At 55.2% G+C, this 16,114-nt stretch overlaps 1 protein-coding gene across 1 annotated transcript; it reads left to right on the forward strand.

The window, feature by feature from the left end:
• The first annotated feature begins 293 nt into the window (after positions 1-293).
• On the forward strand, positions 294-16,114 carry LOC128837070 (maestro heat-like repeat-containing protein family member 7). The gene is made up of 10 exons (XM_054027906.1): positions 294-627; positions 735-872; positions 2,291-2,405; positions 4,377-4,517; positions 6,728-6,904; positions 12,627-12,782; positions 13,664-13,765; positions 14,034-14,136; positions 14,582-14,641; positions 15,645-16,114. Exons 1-10 carry the CDS (start codon positions 569-571, stop codon positions 15,827-15,829), a joined length of 1,236 nt encoding a protein of 411 aa, XP_053883881.1. The 5' UTR covers positions 294-568; the 3' UTR covers positions 15,830-16,114.

Here is a 16,114-nt window from a genome sequence, read left to right on the forward strand (position 1 = left end):
CTTGGCCGGAAATATTTTCCATACACCCATGTTGATTTGCATTAATTAAATTATCTTCTTTAATTCTTTATTAATTTAATCTTGTACCAGCCGCTCCATTATCTTGCCTGGGATCGATGTCAGGCTGACAGGCCTGAAATTACCCAGGCCATCCCGTTTACCCTCTTTAACAATTGGCCCAACTGACTCTCCCTCTGGAGCGTATATGGAGCCTGGGCACTTAACTCAGGGCTGTGAGTCCACTGGGCAGCAGGGCACATGAAGCTAGGCATGGCAACGCTGAGCCGAAGTCCCTTCTGTGGTTCTAGCCAAGATCACACAGGCTAGGAATTGAATCCAGCATCCCAGGCCTTAGCCCCCAGCCCACCCCTCCTCTCTAGGTGCCTCGGGGGAGCGTGGAAAGGGCGAAGGCCCTGCAGTGACATCTGTCTCCTGTTCTTGGCTGCAGGCCACCAGAGCCCTGTACGAGATCTTCAAGGAGCAGGCCTGCAGACAGCAGGTGAAGGAGCTCTTCCCTCAGCTCTCCATCGCCCTGCTATTCCAGATCACATATACGGTGGAGCTGTCCATGCATAACGAGAGGGTGAATAACCAGGGGGACACGCCTGCATCCTTCAGCCCTGTCAGGTACCACCAGCCCGACATCCCGCCTTGGTTCTGAACTGTCGCCCGCAGGCACACGGCAGAGCCTGGCCTGGGCTCGCTCAGTAACAAGAGGCTCGCTCTGCATGCAGGTATGCGGTGGATGCCATGCAAGCCTTGCTCCAATGTGCTGGCTACAGGGACCAGACCACGTTCATCCACAAGCAGGGTGGCTGGGGCATGCTCGTGAACGCCGACATGCACCACGAAGGCGTCTTGGTGCTTGCCCGGTGAGTGTCTTGTCCCTGGGGCTGCTGCCCAGAACTGACCGCAGTAGCATCTCCCGTCCCTGGGCCCAGGACACGGCCACATCGCCTTCCCCGCTGGGTGAGACGCGGCTCCCAATCGCCTGCGTGGAAGAGGCCACAGCCTCTGTGCCGTTGGCCGAGGGGTCAGTCGGCTACTTCTCCACCCTGCGCTGCCTGGCGTAAACCGCTTCCTGCGTGGCTCTGGCAGGCGTGGCTGGGCAAAGACAGCCTCCGTCATGTCTGTCTGCAGCGTTGGTGTAGCCCTGTCAGGCCCAGCACATGAGAGAGACAAGGCGGGGGAGGGAATGTCTTTGGCTGGCCCAGCATCTGTGTGTGAGAGAGAGACGCTAACACAGAAAGCTCTAACACTTGTCTTAGACCAATCTAAGATATTCCCTAACCCACCTTCTGTCTCTCATCACCCAATATCTGGGCACATGAGAAAGGCCACCGAGCCCACCGACGCCCTTCTTTATCTGCAGTTCTCTTGCAGCCTATCACGGAGTCCCCGGGCAATGCTCTGGAACTGCTCCCCACAAAGCCAGTCAGGACTTTGGGGAGCCTCCTCTCCCTCGGAGCAGACTGTCTTCAGGGCAAGAAGCTCACACGGCTTCACCTTCCTGGGTCTCTCCTTGGAGCATTCAGCATATGCCCCTCCGTGCGCTTCCCACAGCGAGTCCCCCCAGGTGGGGTCCTGAGGAAGCCAGAGGATCCTGCACGCACCCCCACTTCGCAGTCAGACGTGACTCTTAGCCAGCCAGTAAAACAGAGGTTTATTCGATGACAGGAACACAGTCTAAAACAGAGCTTGTAGGTACAGCAAACGGGACCCCTCAGCCGGGTCCATTCTGGGGCCCAGCGAGGCAGACAACTCCGTCCGCACTCACTTCCCGTCCCCAGCCAGCTCCCAACTGAAACCCCCCTCCAGCCCCTCCTTTCTGGCCTTTGTCTCTTTCCTGGGCCAGGAGGTCACCTGATCTTTGTTCACCTTTAGCTATCCCCTTGCAAGGGGGGAAGGGCCCTGGCCATTTGTTGCTAGGAGACAGATTGTCAGCCATTTATGCACACTGGAGACTTAAGAAATGCATAGGGGAAACTGAGGCAACCACACAGTATTCAGAGGAGACATTAAGAACGTCCCTCCCACTTGGTCACACAGCCCAGCGCTGCGTGCTCGGAGCTGGCCTCGTGGAAGGGCTCCCTGTAGAGTGATTAAGGGTCTGGGTCTCTAGCAGTTAGGCTGCTGGGCATTTTAAGCCAGCAGGAACTAGTCCATGCCAGCTGCACGTGACTAGTCACCCGGGATCCCCTGTCCTGTGGCACTGGTCTGGTTAGATTTGTAAATGGAGAACCAGTCCTTGCCCACCTCAATGATGTGGTGTTTGTGTTTCCCATGCCAGGGCCATGGTTTCGGTCAGTTTCCAGGAGCGTTGCTGGATTTTCCAGGAGCTGATGGCCATCCTCAACTGCAGGGATGATAGGCGGTACATCCCGGCCATGGCGTTCTTCATTCAGGTGAGCCTCACTGGCGGGTGAGGGTCGTGAGAACAGCCCTAGCCCAGCGGTGACTGTGGCATGGGACTGACCTATGGCCAGGGGCGGCAGGTTTGTAGAAATTTTGGTGGTGACCAGCAGAGCCCGCCCCTCCAAACTGCCTCCCACCTGTCTAAGTCTCTGGGAGGGAGTTTGGGCGGGGGGAGGAGGTCTGGGGTACAGGCACTGGGCTGGGGTAGGGGATTGGGGTGCAGGAGGGGTGAGAGGTTGGGCCCTGGGAGGGAGTTTGGGTGGGGGAAGGGGCCTGCGGTGCAGGCTCTGGGATGGAGTTTGGGTGCTGGGTGCAGGCTCCAGGCTGGGGCAGAAGGTGGGGGTGCAGGAAGGGGTGAGGGGTGCAGGCTCTGGGAGGAGTTTGGGGGCAGGAGGGGGTGTGGAGGGAGGGGGTACAGGCTCTGGGAGGGAGTTTGGGGGCCGGAGTGGGGTGTGGGAAAGGGGTGGGGGTGCAGGCTCTGGGAGGAGTTTGGGGGCAGGAGGGGGTGTGGAGGGAGGGAGTACAGGCTCTGGGAGGAGTTTGGGGGCCGGAGTGGGGTGTGGGAAAGGGGTGGGGGTGCAGGCTCTGGGAGGAGTTGGGAGGGTGCGGCGCTTACCTGGGGCTCCTAGGCAGGGCGGGCCTGGGGGCCTCCGTGTGCTGCTACCCCCAGGCACTGCCCGCGCAGCTTCCTACTGGCTGCAGGGGCGCTTGGGGTGGGTGTGACGCAGTAGGGAGCGGGGTGGATTGACCTGGGTATGTCGGTTAGTTTTACTGGACTGTCTGCATGGGGGATGGGAGAGCAGGGGATGACTTTAGGTGAGGGACAGTACCTGAGCCTGTTAACCTGAGCCAGGAAGGGGGGTGGGGCAAGTTGACACCTTTGCCCTGGAAACTGGACAAAGGGAGAGGGGGAGAGAAGGAGGAGGAGAGAGCCTGCAGGAGGGGTTTTGGTTTCAGTTTTGGGCTGGGTGGGAAGAGGCAGGGAACCCCAAGTCTGGGGTCTAAGATCCTTGCCCCCCAGAGGGACCTGGCTAAAGGGGTCCTGGTTGTACTTACAAGCCCTGCTTGGGACTGTGTTCCTGTCATCTAATAAACCTTCTGTTTTACTGGCTGGTGAGAGTCACGGTGAATCACAGGAAGTGGGGGGTGCGGGGCCCTGACTCCCCCACACTCCGTGACAGTGGGACACAGACCCACCCCACTCAGGGGCCGCAGGGAGGGGCCGGCAGCCATGTGGAGCAAGCAGGCAGGAAGCCGCTCAGCTCCGCTGCACTGCGGGTGGTGAGTGGGGGCCCCGGGCTCTTTTAAATGGCCCGGGAGACGTGGGGGCAGAAGGCGGGGCCGAGGCCCATGGTGCCCAGGCACCGAGGGCCCATAGAACTCGCCGCCCATGCCTATGGCCAGGAGAGGAGTAGGTGGCTCTGGGGGTGGGTGGGTGACCAGGGGCAGGGAAAGCTCCTAAAGCCCTATGGGTGGAGTCACTGACTCTGGACATTGTTACCGGCCCCAGCTGGTGTTGCGGGGCTGGAGCAAAGCCCAGGGTCGGGTGTCTCTTGTTCCCCAAGGCTCAGCTCCATAGAATGGTCCCTTGTGTGACCTCGGCCCTGAAGCCCCCTCTGACGTCCGTATGCCATGCGCAGGCCGGGCCCATCCACGGCCAATTCACCTGCCCCCCGTAGACCGGGCGGCCCTTTGGAACACAAGGCTGCAGCCCCCTCCCTCCCTGCTCCGCATGCAGCTGAGCCTTAGTGAGGGAGCAGGGTAGGCCTTGATCTCGGCTGGAGCCTCGAGGGCCCGTTGCGCTAGCAGCGTTTCAGTGGGGCACACACAGTGACCAATCGCGGTGCCCGGTGTACAGCGCATGCTGTGCCCGTGGCAGGTGGAGCTAAGGGCCCCTTGGCAGAGATGAGTCGTGAGGGTCCAGCCCCGTTCTCTAGCTTGTTTCGCTGTTGATGTGTTAGCTCCTCCAGTGCCCTGACCTTGGCAATAAGCAGGAAGACGCCATCCTGGACCACTTGAGTGGGCAGCTGAGAGACCCCAACACTGTGGTGCGCTGGCTGGCGCTCAAAGGCCTCCTGAACCTGTCCCTGTGCCCAGAGAAGGTGAGAGGGGAGGAGGGCTGGGGGATAAACCCAGAACCGCAGGGAGCTGCTGCAGGGCTGGGGTCATTGAAACCTTCCATGGGGACATGGCCCTGGCCTCGAGTCAGGAGCCCTGGCTTCTATTCCTGGCTCTGTCACTGACCTGCTTGGTGACCTTGGGCAAGTCTCCAAGCCTGGCTCCTGCGGGGTGTGTCTCTGGGTGTGTGCAGTACCTGGCACTGCCGGGCCTGATTGTGTCTGGGGTCTCTGTGATCCAAAGAACCCTAGCACTAGATTAGCAGCAGAGCTGTGGACTCTAGACCCCAGGGAATGCTGGTGACACCAGTGATCAGGGATGCCCAGACAGAGCCATTTCGCTTCAATTAGGAACCATTTTTTCCTACAAATCCCCTTTTAAAGCCTCATAGGTTTTAACTGTTGATGTCACAGCTCTGTCCCGCAGCACTTGCTCCTCTGAAGAGCTCTACAGGGGCCTTTTGCTGCTAAGATCTCATAACAAGTTTGATACACACAGTATAGTGAAGGCAGAGAAAACCCTTGGGGCTTTAATACACAGATCTGGCAGCCTGGTAAAGAGGAGACAATCTGAAGGCAACTCTCACTAATGATAATTTACTTACCTTGAGAATAGCGGGTCAGTCCGGTTTATTAAACCCGGACTACGATTCTATCAGACATGGAGAGGGCGTGACTATAATTCTTTGTCATACACCATTCCCATCGTTCCATGCGCCTCAGCCTGGTTTTCACTTGCTTGTGGTTCATTTTTTCTTCCGGAACCGGTTAGCCTGTATTTGACACATTTTTTTCCCTGATGCCGGTTGAGATTTTCATAGATTCATAGATTCTAGGACTGGAAGAGACCTCGAGAGGTCATCGAGTCCAGTTCCCTGCCCTCATGGCAGGACCAAATATTGCCTAGACCATCCTTGATAGACAGTTATCTAACCTACTCTTAAATACCTCCAGAGATGGAGATTCCACAACCTCCCTAGGCAATTTATTCCAGTGTTTAACCACCCTAACAGTTAGGAATTTTTTCCTAATGTCCAACCTAAACCTCCCTTGCTGCAGTTTAAGCCCATTGCTTCTTGTTCTATCCTTAGAGACTAAGGTGAACAAGTTTTCTCCCTCCTCCTTATGACACCCTTTTAGATACCTGAAAACTGCTATCATGTCCCCTCTCAGTCTTCTCTTTTTCAAACTAAACAAACACAATTCTTTCAGCCTTCCTTCATAGGTCATGTTCTCAAGCTCTTCTCTGGACCCTCTCCAAAAATGTTTTGTGGGGCTGTCTTTGAAAGGTTCAAAAACCAAATACAGAAATGATTGAATCTGGCTTTTAGTAACAGACCAACCCTAGAACTCGTGTGCAAAATTGGCTCCCTCCTCTAGGCTGGGCTGTAAGGACAGGGACTCGGGAGAACCCAGGTTCGGTTCCTGGCTCTTCCAGACTCCCTGGGTGACCATGGGCGAGTCACGTAGCCTCTCTGTGCCTGAGTTCCATGTCTGTACAATGGGGATAGAAATCCTTCCTTTGTGTGCCTAGCCTGTAAGCTCTAGGGCAGGGGACGTCTCTTACTGTGCCTGGAAATCCCCCAGCACAAGCCCTGATTGCAGATAGGCCCTCGAGGTGCTATTTGAACCCCTATAACAATAATAGACTTGATTTATTTGGGGTCAATGTGTTGTGCAGAGAACTTTCCACAGATGATACCCGCTAATAAATACCATCCCCTGAGATCTGGGGTACAAGGAAGCAGATGCTTATGTTTCAGGTAGCCGGCCCTGCTGCCCGTGATCCTAGCTGGCTGTGCAAAGGCTTTGAGGTTCTAACATGTCACCTGGAGGCAGGGGCGCTGGAAGACTTTTTATAGTGGAGGTGCTGCACCCCACCTTACCCCTGCCCACACCCCCTGCCACCCCTAGAGCTGGGCTCAGGAGCAGGGCCATGGCTCCAGGAGCCGGGGGCGGGGGAGGTGGATGGAGCAAGGGAACCGAGGCTGGGGCCACAGATGGGGGTTGGCGCAGGGCTGACAGCTGGGACCCTGTGAGCGGGGCCAGGAGCAGAGCCCCGTGTAAAACCTGGGAGTGCTGCAGCACCCCCTTAGTTCCCATGCCTCTGTCTGCAGGGGAGGTGGATGTTGTTTTGGAAATGGCTTGTGGGTCACTGGAGGGTGTTTTGTAAAGCAGCTCCTCATTTCACGCAGGTGGGGAAACTCCAGCGTCTGCTGCCAGAGGTCCTGGAGCAACTACAGGAGGTAGACAGGGACATCATCGCCGAGGCCATCACCGTGCTGAAAAACATCCTTGCCGGCATGGACAGGCAGAGCGCCAGCCGCGCGGCTGTGCAAGTGGCTGAGAAACTCCTGCCTTTCATTGATGATGTAAGGCCTGGTGGCCCATGGGAGACCGTTCAAACTGCGGACCTGTGAATGGGGACTGGCGGGTGGGCTAGCAGGGCCTGTGTATGGTCCTAGCCAGAAAAAGGATTGTTGTAAATGACGTGAGCCCATTCCCACCTTCCTCTGCTACCTCACTCTCCATCAGAGCGTATGGCAGAAAGGATGGGAACCCTTGTGTCCTGCAGGCCTGCTGACAAGGATCAGGGCAGCCTGGGGACAAGGCTCCCCTTGTGGAAGGACATGCATTCCTGAGTCTGCATGCAGTGAGGGGGCCTCTGCAGCACAGGGTGCTGCAATGCTCTTGCTGGCTTCCAGGGTGACAAGTGATGGTACCCTGGTGAAAATCCTGCCCCTCCTCTCCCTGGCCAGGAATCCCACAGCTGGCCTGGGAGCTCCATAAGGAAACGGCTCCGTTTGTAGGTTCTGCAGCTACCACCCTTTCCTCTCCCCTTTGTTCTCATGGCAGCGCAGCGTCAAAGGAGGGCCTAGTTCTCCCCAGGTCTTTCATAACCACAAACTAGCCCCCGCCGGCACGTTCACCAGACTGATGTCCAGTCCCCCACTGGATGATGAGATCCAGCAAGTGGGCAGGAGAAAGGGGCCCATCCATTACTGCCTTCTAGGGGTAACCCCCAGTGGGGGCTCCTGGAGCGTCCACCCACCTCCCCAGCTTTCACAACACTAAATACTACCCTCAGCCCTGCCGAACTCTGCTGGGACCCTGCCGCTCTTTATTTAGTAGTGGCACAGGCCCGGCTCAAGCTGTTCCCAGGGTCTCCTGGACCCCAGCTGCAGGATCTCGCCCTGGGGCGAGCCCTTTAAACCAAACCTCTCTCGGGCCCGAGGGGAACAGAACAGGTTCTTTATGGGGGGGGTGTTAAATCCAAATAGCGTTAATGAACACAACGCCCATCACCAGGGAAAGGCAAATAGGCCTCAACAACTGGAGGGAAGACCAGCGAGGTGCCAATTCAACATCTGCCTATGCCCATTGCAGTGCAGCTCTGATGCCCCCAGACCGCTCCCATAAGTTTTGTGCAGAGCCTGCCCGGCTGCTCTGAGCTGACACCGGGGGCAGGAGCAGCTGGCTAGTAAGATTAACATGGGATGGAGTCTAGCAAACAAGCCAGGCTACCTGTGTAATGGCATGTTACCCTGTATGATACTGTTCGACTACTAGGTGATGCTCTGTAAAATACCTTATTTAAATGAACCTCAGCTGTATCCAGCAGAGCATTAACGGTTCTTATGATGAACCCATCTGCAGTGCTCAACTTGTGCCAGGGCTTGCCAGGGCTTAGCCCTGGCATCTCTGGGCTTGCTGCATCAGTTATGATTGTAAAAAAATTGCTTGAGCCCCAGCACCTCTTTCATTACAAATTAAGCACTGTCCATCTGGTGTGTGTAAACAAGCTCTGTAGGCAGTACATATCTGGTACAGAACATGATATGGTGTCAGGAGTAAACTAAGAACAGAAACCAAAGGAAAACAGCAACACAGGTTGCAGACGGAAGGAACAGCAACGAAGTTTGCAGGACCTCATCAACATGTCCCACTCTGATTCCCCAGAGAACGTCACCTTTCATAACCCTTCACAATGGACAGACTGGAAACAATGTTTGGCACGATTTTGCATTGCAAACAAGCTGCACAAAGGAACTGGGGATATACAGGTATTGACTTTAATTTAGGCTATGGAGAAGCACGCAGAGCATATCTTTACCTCCTTTGACTTTACTGAAGACCATCACAAAGACAACTATGCAAGGGTTGTGGTTAGGATTGATGCACACTTTATAACCAAGGGAAATGTGGTTTATTAAAGAGCATGTTTTCAGCAAAGAATTCAAGAACCAGGGGAAAATGTTGAAAGTTTTAGAAGACCTCTGCATCCCCTGGGTGAAAACTGTGATTTGGGGAATGTAAAACATGAAAATTTCAGAAACAGGCTGGTTATTGGGTTAAAAGATAAAAACCTTTCATAGAGACAAGCCAGGTGAGGTCTAAATGATATTCCCTCACCTACCTCTAATATCCTGGGACTGTCACAGCTATAACAACACTGCTAAAAACCTTTCACAGTAGCTACCGCCGAAGAGAGATTTAACTCTACCCACAGCTATACAGCTAGCAAGAGTCAGAATTAGTCAAACAACAGGCAAAAGCAAATTGAAAAACCTGCAACTAGCTTAAAAGCTACAAACAGACACTTAAGTGTTAAAAGTCTTTCTCATAAAATCCCTGAGGTAAGGAGAGAGAATTCGCAGGCTAAGAGGGACAAATGCCAGTCTACATGCACAAGGTGTGGAAAAGTCATATCCCAAGGGATGATACATGTCCAGACAGAGGCGCATGCTGTAATAAATGCCTGAAATATGGACATTTTGCAGCTGTTCGTTGCACTGAAGCAGTCAGGGAGTTGACTCATATTGCAGACAATCAAGACCCATTGATTCTGGGATCTATCACTTGTGATGACATGGCGCCCGCCTGGAGAGTGACATTGAATATTCAAAGCAAGACTATTGACTTTAAAGTTGACTCGAGAGCTGATGTCACACAGCTCTGACCCTCCCTGAAGGGATTTTGAACTGCATGGGCACCGAACCAATTTACAAAGACAAAAGCTTTGCGTTCCGTGTGTATGAGATCAAAGACCAACAACCTTCTCAGCTGCAGTGTAGCAGCCATGATGGGCCTAGTGAGAAAGATGGAAGAACTTGAGGATCTGATGCTATTGGGCTTTTGAAAGGTGATCTAGTCCAAATCAACTTAAGAGGCAATGCTGAACCAGTGAACAACCACCTCTACAAGAGAGAGAACTGGGAAAGACTAGCTGCAGATTTTTGTGAATTCAGAGGACATCATTGCCAGGTCATTGTGGACTACTTTTCCAGCTATATAGAAATAATGTACTTGAAAGACATAACATGTTGCAGTGTTATTGAGAAACTGAAGTGTACGTTTGCTCATTTCTGTATCCAGAACAACTAGTGATGGACAATGTCCCACAATTCACTGCAGCAGAATTTAAGTCAGTCTGAATGAAATATGATTTTGCTCATATCACTGGCAGCCCAAATTACTCACAAGCGAATGGAGAGGCTGAGAGAGCTGCGCAGACAGCCAAAAACATCTGACAGCAGGAAGATCCATTCCTTGCTCCTCTGAATTACAGATCAACACCAACAGCAGCTCCTGCATCTAGTCTAGCACAACTCCTCATGGAAAGACAACTCAGAACTACTGTTCCAAGAACCTACTACGAAGTGGCCAGACAGGAAGAGCGCAGCCAAATCAGATAAACAGGCTAAAAGAATCATAGAATCATAGAATATCAGGGTTGGAAGGGACCTCAGGAGGTCATCTAGTCCAACCCTCTGCTCAAAGCAGGACCAATTCCCAACTAAATCATCCCAGCCAGGGCTTTGTCAACCCGGGCCTTAAAAACCTCCAAGGAAGGAGATTCCACCACATCCCTAGGTAAAGCATTCCAGTGCTTCACCACCCTCCTAGTGAAATAGTGTTTCCTAATATCCAACCTAGACCTCCCCCACTGCAACTTGAGACCATTGCTCCTTGTTCTGTCAACTGCCACCACTGAGAACAGCCGAGCTCCATCCTCTTTGGAACCCCCCTTCAGGTAGTTGAAAGCAGCTATCAAATCCCCCCCCCCCCCCTCATTCTTCTCTTCTGGAGAATAAACAATCCCAGTTCCCTCAGCCTCTCCTCATAAGTCATGTGCTCCAGACCCCTAATCATTTTTGTTGCCCTCCGCTGGACTCTTTCCAATATTTCCACATCCTTCTTGTAGTGTGGGGCCCAAAACTGGACACAGTACTCCAGATGAGGCCTCACCAATGTCGCATAAAGGGGAACGATCACATCCCTTGATCTGCTGGCAATGCCCCTACTTATACAACCCAAAATGCCATTAGCCTTCTTGGCAACAAGAGCACACTGTTGACTCATATCCAGCTTCTCGTCCACTGTGACCCCTAGGTCCTTTTCTGCAGAACTGCTACCTAGCCATTCGGTCCCTAGTCTGTAGCAGTGCATAGGATTCTTCCATCCTAAGTGCAGGACTCTGCACTTGTCCTTGTTGAACCTCATCAGGTTTCTTTTGGCCCAATCCTCAAATCTGTCTAGGTCCCTCTGTATCTGATCCCTACCCTCCAGCGTATCTACCACGCCTCCCAGTTTAGTGTCATCTGCAAACTTGCTGAGAGTGCAGTCCACACCATCCTCCAGATCATTAATAAAGATATTAAACAAAACTGGCCCCAGGACCGACCCTTAGGGCACTCCGCTTGAAACCGGCTGCCAACTAGACATGGAACCATTGATCACTATCCCTTGAGCCCGACGATCTAGCCAGCTTTCTATCCACCTTACAGTCCGTTCATCCAGCCCATACTTCTTTAACTTGGCGGCAAGAATACTGTGGGAGACTGTATCAAAAGCTTTGCTAAAGTCAAGGAATAACACATCCACTGCTTTCCCCTCATCCACAGAGCCAGTTATCTCCTCATAGAAGGCAATTAGGTTAGTCAGGCACGACTTCCCCTTGGTGAATCCATGCTGACTGTTCCTGATCACTTTCCTCTCCTCTAAGTGTTTCATAATTGATTCCTTGAGGACCTGCTCCATGATTTTTCCAGGGACTGAGGTGAGGTGAACTTATGAACACTTTTACAACAGATGTCACGCAGAGAACTGCCTTGTCTAGAACCTGGTGCCCGGAGGTGACATGTAACTGCTGATTGGGGTCACCGTTTAAAGGTTCAGCCACTCCCAGAACAGCTCAAGTCACCCCGTCCCCAGGCTGCCCCCTCAGCCTCACCTCCCAGAAAGCAGTGGCCCCTCCCTACAGCATCCAGCTATTGCTCCTGGTTCTCCCTGCTTGGCACAGCTCGCCCAGCCTCCCTGGTCACTGGACTGGTTCAGCTCTGCCAGCAGCCATGCAGGGCGGGGGCCCAGCAGCACCATGTGACCAAGCGGGGCTGGCTCTGAGTTAACAAGAAACCCATGCACAGGAGTGGGGCAACCCTCAGCCCACTCCGAGCCCCTGGAGGCTGGGTGGCTTCCAGTCATGGCTTCCAAGGCCCCCTATCTGGGAACTCCTGCACATTTACCACTCCTTGGCCCTGGGTTAAATCCACCCCAGGTCCCTGTGCGTGGCTTGAACAAACACCAGTGTAGGAATTTGCCCCCCACGCTTGGCCCCCTTGGCCTGGCTAGAGGGCCGCTGTGGGTCAAGAGCAGTGTGAGCTGGGCCCGCAAAGCGGGAGGACAAACTACACCCCCTCCTTCGCTCTTTGAATCTTTCCTCATCACTCCCTCTCTGCCGCCCCTGTCCTGGCGCTGCTCTGCCCTGAGCATTCCCCCTTGGCTGACACAGGTGTGTGCTGATGTCAGTGTGCCCAGAGCTGGCTGTGAGAGCCCAGGGGCAGTCTCACCCCACCTTACTGCTCTCCCTGGCCAAGAAGTTACCAGGCCAGCCCCTCAACTGGTGGAAATCTGCATCTCGATTGCCTTCAATGGCGCTATGCCCATGAGACTCTGGCCCCAGCTGTGGCTGTATGGCTGGGGGGTGAGTTACCAATACCCCCTGCAGGGCAGACATCTCTGGCACAGTGAGCGCTCGCCCCGCTGGGTGAGAATGACTGTCACAGCGTCTCCTCCCCACGTCGTCTCTTGCAGGTGACCAGCAGGCTCCGGGTGCTCTCCATCACCCTCTTTAAACACCTGCTGGAGCTTGTAAGGGGGCTCGACAGGAGGCGGATGAAGGCGCATGTGCTCCAGAGCCTGGTCCCGCTGCTCCTCCTTGTGCATGATGAGCGTCCCAACGTGTCCCAGGTGAGGCCACGAGCTGGAGCCTGCAGCGGATACCGTTACAGAGTGACCAGTAATTTGTTTTGAGGGGGCAGCATGTGACACCCCCTCTTTAAAGGGTCTCGCTGACAGAGGGCAGGTGCTCAGTGCTGTGACAGTCAGGCGCTCAAAATCACTTGAACGTTGAGTGCAGTAGCGCCATGACCATGGCACCCCACCCAACTGCTGAGTCTTCCCTGCATCCTCTGAGCCCAACACTCCCCCCCTGCAGCCAGGCTGAGAGATTGGGTGGGGGGAGGGGTCGCCTCACCACTCCTACAGCCACTGGCCTCCGCACATTCCCTGGCTGTGCTGGTGGGAAGAGCACAACCCTGGCCATGGCCCCTACCAGGAGCAGAGCTACCCAGTCTCCAGATGGTGCGCAGGACCCAGTGTGCCCTTGGCCAAGCGGCCCGGACAGCCCGTACTAGACATGAGATGCCCAAGCCGCCCCCCCACTCCCCGCCCCAGGTGTCTCTGCACATGCTAGCGCTCATGGCCACCATCACTTGGGAGCCAAATGCCACCAGCACTAATGAATTCTCCCTCCTACCCACCATGAGGAGGGGAACTGAGGCACAGCATGAGGCCTAGCGCCTCAAAAGTATTGATCACCCATAGGCATTAGGCACCTAAATCCCTTTGCAGCCCTGGGCCTAAGCAACTTGCCTGAGTTCCTGCAGGGAGAGCTGGGAATTGAGTCAGGTCTCCAGCTATTGCCTTAGCCACACCACCGCCCTTCCGCAAGCAACCTGGGGCCGGGAAGCGTTCAGCATGCACGGTCTCCCCGCCTCCGGGTAACGAGGCTAGTGGCTTCCAGCTCCCGTAACCGTGGCCGGCTCGCCCTGGCCCCACTTGTTTTGCAGGTGTGTTGGGACACCCTCAGCAGTGCGGCAGAATTCCTGAAGTGGCACCAGCTTGGTGGCTTCATCCAGCGCAAGGATATCTGGCAAAGCTGTGACTGCCTGGTGAGGGAGCCCTCAGGTCATTCACTGCGCAGCCCTCGTGGTAGGAGCGGGGGAATCGGTGGATAGGGCACCCCCCATTGCCCGGCTCTGTGCCCACACTGAGCCCCAGCCCTGGGACCACTCCTGGCCCTGGGTGTAGTCCCTCTGCGTGATCCCCCCGGCACAGGAAAGAGGGGTGAAAACAGGACGTGCGCTCCACACACCTGGAACCCGGCCTGCGGGACGGAAAGGCCTTTAATAACCTTGTGCTCCCTTGTTCTGGTCCTAGCTGACGCGCTACAAGGGGAGAGCCAACAACTTTCTGTGCCAGACCATGGCCTTTCTGGAGAACCCACAGACTCCACTTAGACAAGCGGCCATCAGGTTCATAGGTAACCACAGAGCAGGGGTCCCTTTAACAGGGGGGCTGGATCCGGTCCCAGGCTCTCCTCAGTCCCTGCCAGCAGCGAGAAGTAACCCTTGGGCTCCTGATTGTCCAATGCAGGATCAAGGGTGTCAGAAGTCCGCAGGAGCAAGCTCACCCCAAACTGCCCTGATCGGCTGATGGGCCCCCTCTAACCCCACTGCTCCCCATGCAGTCCCCATTCCCCCCCCCCATACCCCACCATGGGCTCTTGGTAGTGAACCCTCAAGGTGCTGTGCTCTCCTTTGGCAACCAGCCCTGTAACCATCCCTGGGGACTCACCCTTTCCCCTGGGGACTCGGGAGCACCGTCCTGGCCAGCGAGGGGCGGGGGAAGCGAGGGGTTGCTTGGAGGGTGACATTTGACACCCTCGCTGGGGCTGCGGGGATGTGACGAGCTGTTTGTATGTGTAGGGCTCGCTGCCCGGCAGCTGGACCAGAGGAGCCAGGACAAGCTGGATGCCATCTGCAACGGTGGGTGGTACCTGCTTTGAGCACTGAGCGCTAGGGGGATGAACGGCCCAGGGCCGTGGGCTGGGTTCAATCTCCGACGCCAGCAGGATCTCGGGCGAGAGCCACAAAGGGATGCAAAATGTAGATCCCCAAACCCCTGATCAGCTGCCTCCTCACCCTGTCGTGTCTGCTGGTTGGCATGTGCCAGGCACTTAGCCCTGACCTCAGAGCTGCGGCCTGGCAGATCCCCAAACTGGGCCTGAGCTGGCTGGCCTTCAGAGACGATTGCCCCCCCCCCCAAACACAGCCGAGGTGGGGTGCTGCCTCCCCCCTTGCACTCACTAGCCCAGTGTTTAGAGCAGTCACCTCCACGTGGGGTGCCTGGGGTGAAGCCACTGCTCCAAATGAGGCAGAGGTGACGTCCGGTCACCTACCTCCTTGCTGCGTGCCCGGACCCCTGGGCAGCGCAGGGCAGAGCAGCATCTCCACATTGTTGGCGAATGTTGGAGGGGGGGAGTGATATAGCTCAGGCTTCTCACTCCCAGAGCAGGTTCACAGCTGGGCCTCCCAACCAGAGCTAGAGAATGGCTGAGCTCCCTCCTCGGCATTTCCTGGATGGCAGCAGGGCACCTAAAGTTAGGCATAGCCTAACAATGTCCAAGCCCCCTTTATGACTCTCCCCCTCTCTGGACCTAAGTGCCCATCTGTGCATTGGGGGGAAGGCGGAGGGTAAATACAGGCAGGGATGAGGTGCTCAGATACTGCAGGGATGGGGCAGTCCTAGAAATAGTGAGTAAATGGGGTTCATTGGGACTTCTTGCCTGTGTCTGGAGGCTCCCTCATTTGTGGAGGGCAGCAGGGATGTTTAGTGAAGGTTGCTGGTTGTTCCTGCTAGTCCCCTGCCTCCCGCCTCCCAGCCTGCTGCCTCCTTGTCACAGGCCGAGAGGTACAGCACTGGCTTGGTTTGCTGGGGCTCTCCAGAGCTCTGTGGCTCTGACCTCCATTTCCTTCCTTTCAATCTTAGACCTCAAAGGCTTGCAGCAGGACAGCAACTCCTCGGTCCAAAGCCTGGCTTCTCAGACCATCTTCATCCTGGAGGCGTTCAAGAACCACCCGCCAGCCCACAGCAGCCTATGGACATGCTTTCATAGGATAAGAACAATGTGCACTAAGGAGAGCCCGGTCATTGAAGCTGCCCAGCTGCCCTAGCTCTGGGAAAAGCCAGCCTCCCTTCCCTGGGAGCTTCGTGCCAGACCATGGCTTCTTCCCCATTGGCCGCCTGCTCTGCGCAGCCATGTGAGTAGTTAACTGCTCGATAGCTTTCATCACCATGTACTTTTTGATAGGTTTCCATGCACTGTGTAGCATTTACGTCCCGCCCTCCCTCCCCATTTCCAGTCGTGTATGTTTTTGGTGCCGTCTGCCATTTTGAAAATTTATTTTGTATTATTTTTCTGTGTTTGGCCGGGGGAAGGTTGTGTGCCTGTGTTTTGA

The sequence above is a fragment of the Malaclemys terrapin genome, chromosome 4 (genome assembly GCF_027887155.1).
Source record: "Malaclemys terrapin pileata isolate rMalTer1 chromosome 4, rMalTer1.hap1, whole genome shotgun sequence".
Lineage (NCBI taxonomy): Eukaryota > Metazoa > Chordata > Testudines > Emydidae > Malaclemys > Malaclemys terrapin.